Source organism: Nothoprocta perdicaria, unplaced genomic scaffold, assembly GCF_003342845.1.
Source record: "Nothoprocta perdicaria isolate Ctin4 unplaced genomic scaffold, notPer1 scaffold_144, whole genome shotgun sequence".
NCBI classification, from domain to species: Eukaryota; Metazoa; Chordata; class Aves; order Tinamiformes; family Tinamidae; genus Nothoprocta; species Nothoprocta perdicaria.
The window spans coordinates 368875-380999 of record NW_020454583.1 but is presented as its reverse complement, the minus strand read 5'-3'; the positions used below and the strand labels follow the sequence as shown (position 1 = coordinate 380999).

Below are 12125 nucleotides of genomic sequence, written 5' to 3'. Positions count from 1 at the left end.
TAGGAGTTAGTCCTGCTGCAGCTGGAAGGTACAAATAACAAATATCAKGGAAACCTTTTCCTGATATTGTTGATAACAATGAAAATATTCAGTGATTTGAAACAAAGGCTTCCTTTCAAAAATCTTTATTAATTACATCAAAATGTTAGATCAGTAACTGCATGTTCTATATTTTCCTGGACATAGAGATAGCAGATGGAAGTTATTTTATAATTTTATAAGCCAGGTTTAAGCGTTAGCTGCAAAGCTCCYCGGAAACCTGTGAGATGTAACAGCAGTTCTGCCTTCCAGGAGAGCTACATGGCCCATATCCTCCCTYTGGCTCCTAGTTGGAATTGAACCCCGGGGAAGCAAGGAAATGTTGTGACAAGTCTGACCAAGGACAACGTTCTTGAGGCCATCGCTTGAATACGCAACATTCACTTATCCCTTTCTCACTTCCACAGACCCTGGGCTTCTAGTTCACAATTCCACTTGCTTAATCAYACTGCTGTCATTGCCTTTGGGCATCAAACACACCACCTTCCACATCACCTTCCTAGGAAAGAAATATCCATAATTATTTTCAGCATAAACAAGCTTCAAAATCTTGGTACCTAATAATTTGGGGAAACACCAGTGTGTTATTAAGTCATCTGTTGGGAAAACAGTGGAATGGGTTCAGCCTTCTCCTGCAAATAATTTTAACATCCTTATATTCTCATAGAAAACTGCTTATTTTAAACGTTGCTGTTGATCCACACAGAAGAAAAATACTCTGCAGTTACATCTTCAGAAATGGCAGATTGAAATAACTATCGAGTTAATTCCAGCTCATATTCACAGCAGACTTTTCTTAAGCTGAGTTGGTAAACTCAACATTCCTGCAGCAGATTAAAGCGACCCTGTCCCACCACCCTTTGCCGCGGGGCCGGATGATTCACCGCACTGCGACGGGATGGAGCTGCCTTCTCCTCGCAGCTCCATGTCTGAAATCAGGTCGGCTGGAATAACGAGAACAAGCTTCTGCCCCATCAACAAACTGTATCCGGTGGTCCTTCAAGCAAATTAACTGCAGAACAACTAATTAAATAAACTGTGCAGAACTGCACACGGCAGGCTGTGCGCATTTGCTACACCTGCCACATCCTTGTTTTCCTGCTTCCTTGCGTAGGCTCCGACTCCTGATCCTCGCTGCCTTCCCATCCACAGGCCAGGGGGGTTTGTTTGCTCACTTTCTTAGAGGTCAGAGAATCTAGTTCGGAACAGAGCACATCCAGCTGGGGCAGGCTGTGTTTTGTTTTGTTTTGTTTTTAAAGTGCCTTGAGAAATTTAAAATTCATGGCTTCAATTCAGAGAGTTGACTACAAGTCACATTGTGACAGGGCAGGGAGACCACGAGCCAGGTCAGTCCTTGAATTACACGAGTAGCAGAGTAGTTTGGCAAGAGAAAAAAAAAAATTCATCTTGCCTAAGTGTCCTCCTGTACTTCTATTAACTCCCCAGCTCAAACACAAAATGTCCCACTCTAATTTTCATTGCTCAAATCACGTGTGAAAATAGTTTGAGTTATGTAAGAAACATGTAGTGAAGATACTTTGCAGAAAACAGAAGAAAAAAAGATCTGAAACTCTCTCCACTGGAATTCCCTTCYCTTTCGGCATGGGAGTCCAAGTATCAAGTTCAATCCTTTTTAAAAATACATAAAACACTCACCATAAACACACTAACCTCAGAAGTAAAACTTTATGCTGCAACATTTCAAGAGAATTGAAGTTATTTCCGCTTCCTTTCCTTCCCTATTTCCTTTTCCCCTAGGCAATCTCCAATTCTCGAGCTGGGTCACTTAGCTATTGCCATTTAATATTTCACAGGCCCAGATTTCTAATGGAAGACCAGTCTACACTCTTAGCCATATTAGCAGCAGTATTTAAGAGATTACACTGAGAATATTAGAAGCAGATACGGGAATTAATATTATACCAAAATACACATGAAATAGTAGCTTGGGAAGACAATTAAAAAAAAAAGATATCTTGTCCAGAACTTTCAGATTAAAAAAAATGTACTGAAAGAAATATTCATTTTTCCTACTTTTATAGTAATTTTCCAAAACACTTAGCAATATTAATAAGAAAAATATAAAAAATACAATAACCATCAGTGCAAATGAACTTTGATGTGGAAGTATGAAAAAAAATACTGAAGATGAAAAGAATGATGTAGAGTTTTTTTTATATCTAATAATAATTTGTAACAGTTTCTGTAAACAGAATTTGGACTTTGTTCAAAAATCAGATGTACTCRGTCATGTTTCAAAGCAAGTCAGTGCCATGTATCTTGGTTATGRAAGTCTTAATTCATTTAAAGACCCTACACCCTGTGAGCATCAAAGCTTCTCCCACATTTACAACACTCACAGCGAGTAATCCTACTTGTACTTTTGTAACAAGACATATGGAAGTGAGGATCTTTTTCTTTAAATATCACAGATTATGCGTTTTATATTACAATTAGCCAGTCTACATGACAGCAATCTATTAGGTCATGTAGCAGACAAAAAAGAAAATAAACATGTAAGTGTTATTCTAGCTTTTGAGATTTGCTAACTCTTTTGGGGAAGAGTTGAGCTTTATGATGTTCTCAGATATCTGGATAAGCATTTAGTGATTGCATAAAATTGAATAATAAAAATACTGACATATAAATAGGTCATGGAGATTAAGATGCTTTACTTGTATTAATCTTACTTAAGATTTATGGGCCTTAAAGTAGAATATCACCGAACTGACAGTGGAAAATGAAAGTAGGCTGTTTACTACAGCCATAAGCTRAAGTTAAATCACAAAAATAAAAGGATTACAGAATCAACCAGGGAAATGCACCGGGTCAGCACTGCAATCTCTATTAATTAGGTATCCCAGCTGGGCAGTGGGGATGCAGCTGTTAACTTGATCAATGACTTACCTAAATGTCATCTCTACTGATTCGCTTATAAATTACCAGCAAGTGAGACTAATGTACAGGTGCTAATTTATTTAAACTGTTCTCTGCAGTTCTACATAGCTTTATAAACTGCATCTGGCACCTAATGTTAGCTGTCAGTTGTACTTAGACATGCCTGTCCTAACGACTCTGTTCATTAGAAATGAGCACAAATTATGAAATATTGAGAAAAATGATACATCAAATGGAATGAGCAAAGCAAATCAATTAGAGAAACTTCATACCACATATTCACACGTAGGAGAATAAAACATCCCAGCTTCAGAGCAAGGTCTATAATACCAATTAAAAAGCAATTGGTAGACTTCTGCAGAGTTATACATCAATTTGAAGGATTTTTTTCTTCACAGAAATATAGTTGTAATATACAGCTTAACTTTTCATTTCTAAATAAAGGCATCAGTAAGAAGCAATTCTGCTTCCACAACATCCAGGAAAAGGATTAACAAGTAAGTCAACTTATGTTCCTGTTTAAAACTTCACAAGCTTTAGCTTTTATTAAAAACCTAYACCTAAAACTCTAGTGAAGGTCAGAATCCTATGATGTCTACTTCTGAAATACCCTGCACAGACTGATTAAGAGTAGAAGTACATAAGAAGTCATCAGAAAGAATTATTACTATTCAAAATGTAAAGCTTGGTAATTCTCCTGCCAGTGCTTAAGCAGCTTTTATATTTTTATAACAGAAATTTAATTATGCACAGCCAACACTATTATACACTCTAAGTGCTATCACTAAATAAAACACCATTCTTTTGGCTCCACTTCTCCATCTTTTCAGAAAGAAAATCTGCAAAGAGATCCCACATTTGTCATCTGTGTTGCAACTGTAAAAGCCAATTTTCAGAATGAATCTACTTTTACTAATGATGGAGCTCAATTATTTTGGGAATTTGACCACAGTGACAGGTGATCATAATGAGAAATCCCTGGTCAGATACAGTAATTTTCCACTTTTTGACATCTAACTGTCTATAAGCCTTCCAAGCAGGCTCAATCATGGGAAGGAAGTCAAATTAGAGGTGAATGCACTCACCTCCTCTTTAAACTTTTGGGAAAATTTATCTACTAGCCTAAATGTTAAAATTAAGCTAAGTATTACACTATAAGAGTTGTATTAACATGGCGAGATTTTGGTGACTAGTCCACACAGGAACACTTTACAAGAAAGTAACCAAGTAAGTTAAGTTTCATTAGAAAAAGAAAACCAAAATACACAAGGAAAGAGAATTTTAGTCCTGAAAGAAACATGAAAGCCAACAAAGAAACAGACTGCTCTTACTGTTGACATACATGCTTCAATGTATACATTTGCTTTTGACAATGCCTTATTCAGTGAAACTGGAAGGGTTTTCAGTGGCACTTGCCTGCAGAAGACAAGACCAAAGTCCTATCTATGCACAACGTAGAGCAAAAGCAATTGACACTATCAGTGCCTAGCTCTGTACTCACATAAAGCTTCTTTTTCAATGGATTTGTGACTCAAAGTCAAGCTTCCATTATGGATTTTCTGGTACCTGATAAGACTCAGGACTCATTTCAGCCTTTTTCTCAGCAGGTCATTATTGCCTCTCTCTTCTCTACTTTGTAGCGCATTTTCAGGGAAGTTTTAAGAACTTAGGTTCAAAGCTTCTCTGCCAAATGTAGTTGAAATTGCCCTGCATCAGCACCTCTACATATAGGTATCTGTCTCAGCATAAGTACACTGTCAACATCTTTTATTTGGACACTGTTATGCTATAAAATTCTGCCACAACAAGATGAAAAAAATCTATGCTAGCAATGCAAGCTAGCTATAACAACAGAGTTTCTGCAAAACAGAAAAGGCTTCAGCCATGAAACTGCAGAAGTTACCACACGGCATTTCTCTTCTCTATCTTTGACGAGGACAAAATAAGACAGAAATGAAGAAATGGGGGAGATGTTAAAAGACATCATACTCTTACAGACAACAGAAAACTCAGAAATTCTTGCAACAAACCTTTTTTTTTTTTTTGCATAAGAGACTGCATATCGTATATGAACTTAGGTGACACAGGGAAACAGGAGGGAACWGGTCTGTCAGTTGTCAAAAGAAAGGGCAATAAAAACATTATGATCGGAGGTACTGGAATTAACTTAAATTTAGTTCTATATTTGAATTGTTAAGCTAAGCTAGTGCATAGCTGCTGCTGTCTGTTACAAAACATTGGTAAAATTTAATTTGTGTTAGCAGCAAACACAGTATCACAAAAGAAAACCYCACCTAAATATACACAGCAGGTCAAATTGTGGGTACTCATTTCCAAGCGCTACACAAGCCTTTACAGTGCCTCTTATAACCTCAGATCAAGGGGATTATCCATTAGTACTTTTGAAAAGGACCTACTGTGCTTTAGCAAGACACGGTATATAGCTCTATAGCGTGATGCCTGACCTCACATGGTAGCAGGGGTAGAATCTCTATTCACAGTCACAGCTGCAATGTCTGCAGCACATCTTGGTATTCTTTCTTATTCTGACAGTTTGATTAAAATTCACAGAGGGCTGAGGGGCTCATGCTGAAGTAAAGTGCTTTCAGTATCTGAAACTCTACAGTAAATTACTTCTCCAACAGAGCAACTGTACTTACATCAATATCCTCTTGGGTAAAAGTTTCTGGGTCTTCTCCCATCATGTTGGCTAAATGTCTCTTTCCGAGGTTGAACTCTTCAATCTGTTTTTTAATAAATGCCTCCGTGTACTTTTCAGGTCCTGCGGCTGCGACATTCTTCCTCTGTGCTACTGCAGTGGTATAGATTAGTCTTAATGCCTAACAAAAAGGAAAACAACAAGAGGAAGAGTTTTATTTTATATTTTCAGCACAGTGGGCTCTAAATAAAATGCAGAGTAGAACAAGCCTCACGTTACCACAACGAGATGCAACGCATTATTTTCCTAAACTAAAAAAAAAATCAGTTATATTCATGAAACCATTGTTTTCTAGTCATTTAACACTCATAAAGGGATATACACATTCTAAAATTTCTCACACTAAAACTAAATCTAAGCAATTGCTTTTATTGAACATATTTGTATTTTTGCACCAAGATTTTAAGCTGGTGTTGTTATTATTGTTTTTTTTCTTTAAACAAGATTTTTCTGACAGAGTGATTACATTGTATTGTATGTTAGGAATATCCAGCAGAAGTAACCATAGCACTGAACAGCAGATGCAGATTCTTAATAAATAAGGAGACCTTTCAGCACCTAAGCAGCTCTTACATTCACAAACACAGGATCTCATAATGAAGGATGAAAAGAATTTGTGGGGCAATTGTTTTAGTGGCTTCCAGAGTGATCTGGTTGCCTTGGTAAATACTACACAAGCTCTGCTCCTTCCTTCTTTGCAAGGCCAAAATGGTTCTTAAGCTAGTTCATTATTTCAATAAAACTATTAGAAAACTAAGGCAATTCTTATCAACAAATACCTCTAAAACATTGTTCCAGCTCATAACTCAAAATGTAGGGAATGTTTATCTTTTGACTTTTGTGAAAGCCAGATCTGTCATTCTTTTATCAAGATCACCAGCAGTTAAGGCAACTAATTGCAATCAAGCTCTCTGCAAGAGAGACCAGACACAGTGCTCACAGAGCTGTGACATCTCAATTTTGGCCTCGTGCTAGTTCTTATGCGTTTTTATCTCCAATTTCTCTCTAATGTTAGTATTAACAAAGCCTTCTGTAGCTTAATTATTTCATGAACTGACTGGAGAACTGATTATTTGTTCTTCTTGGTGCGGGAGCAAAAGAAGAAATATATATAATGCACACACATATGACAACAACAAAAGTACAGAGGACAGAAAAAGCACAGAGAATGACTTGTAAATTAAAAGCCAAGTTTTGTTCACCAGCGGATAAGCAGTGATAGGTTAACTAATCCTCTCCAGCCTCTTCGATGTGCTACTGCTCCCGATCAGACAGCACAGAATAAGGATATCTCRCAGGTCACCCCTGCCAGCAGCAGTGAGGACCAACTGTCCCATTCTCTCCCCTACTCCTGTCCCTCACCTTGTGTCACCTATGGCACTCAGACCCTTCTGCAAACCAACTCAGCTGCCTAAACGTGGCCAAACACCAACTCTGCTTTCTCCCAAAGAGTGGCTGCTCTCTGAGCTAGCAAGTCAAAGCCGTTAATAGAAGAGCAGCACTAGTATTCCGGCCTCACTGGAATGTTTGATGTTACCTCATCAAAACAAGATTACATGCACGTTTGCAAAACAGGGAAAACAACAATAAAAAAGTGGATCTAGCTTACAACTTTTATTAATAACACTAACACAGAAAAAACACAGATAATCACTGCATCATATTGAAAAGCCTCTTCTCCATCACAGACTGCTTCACGGTGGAGGAGGACTTACAAAAATGCATTTATACTCCTTTAAAATATATGATAATCATCACTGGATTATGCTTTAATGACAAGATGGCACAAAACAGTCAAGCTAAATGGAAACAAAGTCTAGTCACTTCCATGTTTATCCTCCATGTCTTGAATACATTAGCAAAATTCTCATGAATTCACAGGCACAAATTTCTCCCGTGATCAGAAGCTCTAGGGATATCACACAGCCACTGTGCACAGGAAAGGAAGCACAGCTTGTCTTGTATTTTCACAGAACACAGGTGGGTTTCTGGGCTCCTGGCTTCCACAGCTAGACTAGCCTGCACATCTAATTTACCAAACATATGTAAAACTGCTCATGAGCAGGTTATCTGTCTGTGGCTTCCACATGCAATAAATAAATAAACSCAACTATTTGAAACTTCAATTTGGAATCAAGATGACCATATCCTGTCTTGAAACTCTACTCAGCACTTGCCCGCGCTGCAAAATAGGTCCTATAAAGTCAATCAGGGTTGATATAGAAGGTAAAGTAATATGTAAAACAGGCTGCACAAGTTTTAAAATCCTCCATGTTTTTATATTCTTACATAAGATGAAAATACGCCCTTCTCCCACCCAAACAGGGATATAAGCAAAACCTCTGGCAAAAATGGCTTTAAAGAGAACTCTGCAATTTCTCACTCAAAAATCCTGGTGTCACTTCGTTTTTCTGCACAGCTTGTACATATCGCATGCAACGCTAACCCTGGTTTGTGCCTTTTCTTATGTTTATGTTTCCTGTCATGGCACAGTTAAATAAAAGGGAAAAAAAAAATCTTAAGACCGCACAGTTTCCATCAGCAAAGCTCCGGTGATTGATAGTCTTAGAGTAAGGAATGTAGATGTATCTCTTAAATCCCRGTTCTTCTCTCCTAGATACATACTCTCCAGGAAAGAAGTCCATTCATCTTCTGCCTTACTTGTCTTAATAATAACTAATTATTTGTAATTCCTGTTAATGAAYGTATGATTCCTCATTACTGATCCAAAATTGCTTCTCTCTACTATGCTTTAGATGGGACACTTTAAAAAGATTGCCTTCATCTCAGTCCTGCCAATTCCTATTGTAATTTTCTCATTTTTGTCCTCCTTCCCTCCAGCTAYTCATATTCTTCCCCAGTTGCAATTCATCACTAATCAAGAGTCCCTGGACACATAAACTATCCATAATTAGAAAACAGCCTCTTATGCAAATTAATATCTATTGTATTGGGTGCCTCTTCTGGGATAAGAGTCCTATTTCATGGGTGGCATGGGCAAGAGCTGCCAAACGGAGCCAAATGCTTCTGGCACTGGGGCTGCATAAGCAAGTGCTCCCCCATGCTTTCCAGAGGAGCCCATGGGGGTCTGCAGTTACTTATTACCCATTTCSTGAAGCACCGTTACAGACAGCAGCCTCTCCAGTTTAAAAACAATAATGGAGATTAACRGTACTCCTGAAATAATCCTGTTCCACCAGCAGGCGGGAGAAGGGAAAGCTTCCCTCCTGGATASGACTCCTGTGTATTAAACCTCCTCCCTTTCTTCTCCAAATACTGTGCATTAAAGCAATTTGGTAAATCCTGGTTTTCTGGGGAGACAATAAATGTACAGAAAACTAACTTATATTTAAAAAAAAAGCACCTCAGAAAAACTGCTTTCAGACAATTGCAAGTTTTCTGGTCTATTTTTTCCCCCAAGAAGAGAAATACTTATGACCTGCTTGCTTACTCAYATCACAGTAAGTTTGCTTTACTGGTGCTAAAACCAATGCATATCATTAATAACAAAAATTGAAGCTTCCTGTACTTTTGGAAYGGGAAGAAAGGGTGAAGGGGGAAAGATAAGGAGTCTCCCCTCCTAACCCAGGGAGGTTGTGGAGTCTCCTTCTCTGGAGGTCTTCAAAATCCGCCTGGATGCCACCCTGTGCCACATGCTGTAGGTGTGCCTGCTTGAGCAGGAAGGTTGGACTAGATGATCTGTAGAGGTCCCTTCCAACCTTGAATATTCTGTGATAAGGAAGGTAGGCATTAAGAGACACAGCTATCAAGGGAGGCTGTAGTAGGCACCAACTTAGGCCATGTGAACAGAGCTGTTGACATTTTCATGCTGCTCCCTTTCCAAAGCCATGCAGCACACATGCATTTTGTAAAGCACAAAAAAGCATCACACGGTGTCAACAACTATTTACCTACAACTTCCCATATCAGATGGGCAAAATATTTCCTTAGAAGAAACTTCTACTCAGGTTGAATTATTTCCTGAAGCGCTAATTGCAAAACTAGTATTCTCACACAGAGAAAATCTACTTTGTGTGCATATTCAACTAAATCGACATATATTAGGTTTTGTTCATACTGTATGCTATGGAAATATGAGACAGCCCTAAACATATAGATATACTGCAAGCATCAGATGTGCATAATGGGGARTAGGATTTAGATCTGGCTGCTTTGAGGCACAAGTCATCAAATAGTAACAGGCCCTTCAACTGTATGAACCTCACTGTACTAAGTGTATTTAGTAACACTGAACTAACTGTAGTTATGAACCTCAAAAAAAATAGAAAAAAAAAAGGAAAGCTAATTCCTTCCAAGCACCTATTTCTGCGAGACTGAAGAGTGAAAAGTGGTATCACCCTTCTGATGTCAGCACATACACCATCCACAGTGATTCAGATAAGGCAGCAGACAGAGTCGAATGCGGTAGCTCTCAGAGTACTCTGACCTCCTCTCTTGAGGATGCTCTGCAACCCCAGCAGAATTGATAGTAACTGCGTTGGATCATTTATTTTCTTAACGAACTGGGCTAAACGTCTACTTGTGCTTTTCATATTAGAAGGACAGGACAAGATCTGCTGTTTAATGAGAGGTGAGGGAACAGGAATTACAGAGCTTCTCTTCCATCTCCCCTCTCAACATGAGAAGCTTTCAAATTATTGGAAAAAACAAGAAATTTAACTATTTTCTCTACTAAMACAGATAATAAGTAATGACTTAAACTCCAACTTAGGACTTTTGGGATATGCATCATAAAGAAGTTTTCAACAGTAAGGACAGGCAGGCACTTAGTGTAAGAAACAGTTATAGCAGGTCAGAAAGGTGTAGCAGCTCAGCATCTTGAGCTCAGCAAGAATCCAAACAYGGGACAAATAAGTGGCAACCACTATCCTAGTCTCMAAAAATACCTCATATTTAGCATTATCAGTGGAATTCTTTTGAGTTTGATTTTTTTTTGTACTCACATAAACGATGAGTATCCAAAGCGTTCGCACAACAGTTCCACAGGTTAACTACTTAGCATGCAAAAAAAATAACTCTTTATTTTCTTGGGCCCTGCCTCCCATTAATTCCTTTAATATCCTTTAGTTCATAGATATTTAGAAATAGGCAGATTTATATATAGCTACAGGCAAGTATAGAACCTATCTTTTGGGGATGGGAGAAGCAGACTAATGATCTCTCAAGGCCTCTTCCAATCCTAGAGCCGCAATTAAGACAGAAAAAGATTTCAGCTAAAATTCAAATATGCAACRAAGATGCATGACCAGGAAAATCAACTTACAGCCATAACTGTACCTTTAATATAGGATAATCCAGGCCAAACAAGATGTGTAAATTAAGGAATACATCCAGCATTATTTTTCCACCTTAGATTTTTTTTTTTTTTTGCATTCATTGTACAATTTAATTTCTGACTGCAGAAAAAAAAAACTAGCCACACAGACACCGGGTCTTTAACTTGAATGGGTAAATACAACACTGGAAATAAACAGTTCAATTTGTTCCTTCCAATATTACTTTACCTGACGCATGTATCTTCTGTTGCCCTAGTGTTGGTCACTGAAGAGTTCTTCAGTCCTTACAATCCTAAATTACTTTGTAACCTCAAAATACTACTGCCTTCCTATCCACTTGTTGATCACTGATTAAATATATTTATATAGATATGCTATCTACCTGGTAGATAGATCTATATCTATACATCTAYATATAAAAATCTGTTTTATCTACTACATTTTGTGGACTCAATCTTGAAGGTTTTTTGCAACCACAATGACTCTATGACTACACAGAAAAGAGGTTTATATATTTATAGGCTTGTAAATAGCTGTTTCAAGGAGCTCGGTCGTAGTGGCTGTCACTTTGACACGGGCAGCAGTTAAGCTGCTGCTGAATGATTTGGTTCTCCACTGAGGGCTGGTGTCTCCCCAAGCAGGTAGCTTATTCTCTTCAACCACAAACTGCAGCACTTGGGGAGCACATTTCTTTCTCCGTYGTGGGACTTCCTTTTCTTCTGAAATCCTTCTGGGATTTCATTACCTGTCTGCCTGCTAACCAAACATGATTCAGGATAACCAATTAAACATTAATCAATTAAAACATTACTGTTTATCCAGGAATTTCAGAGTACTTTGTGTTTAGGGCCTTGCTCTATACATTCGTTCTCCTAATTCTACAAAGGTGTACAAAACCAGGCCTTAACTGCATAGACACGTCAAGAAAAGCAACTGTTCTGAAGCGGGGGCCTGGCGCTGTGCTGAGCACACGCGGACGTGCAACAAACACGCCCGTTCGCTCCCCTCCGCGAACGCACACGGGGAACCACCGGGAGGGAAACGGAGCGCCCTGCAGCTCGGCCGCTGCGCCCGCTCCCGGCTGCTCCGGCGCCGCTCACGCCGCCCGCCCGGCCCCGCAAACCCGCAGGGTCCCCGCACCGGGCCCGCCGCGCCTCTCCTCCCCTCCGCGC

At 38.9% G+C, this 12125-nt stretch overlaps 1 protein-coding gene across 1 annotated transcript in view; it reads right to left on the bottom strand.

The window, feature by feature from the left end:
- The window catches only part of MRPS9 (mitochondrial ribosomal protein S9), a 32191-nt gene extending 20951 nt beyond the window's left edge, over positions 1-11240 (bottom strand). Inside the window, exons 1-2 of the mRNA XM_026034480.1 lie at positions 11182-11240; positions 5598-5777 (exon numbers count right to left, since the gene is read on the bottom strand). Coding sequence (XP_025890265.1) covers positions 5598-5777; positions 11182-11190 — 189 coding nt within the window. The 5' untranslated portion in view covers positions 11191-11240. The remainder of the gene's footprint in view (positions 1-5597; positions 5778-11181) is intronic.
- Positions 11241-12125: the final 885 nt, after the last annotated feature.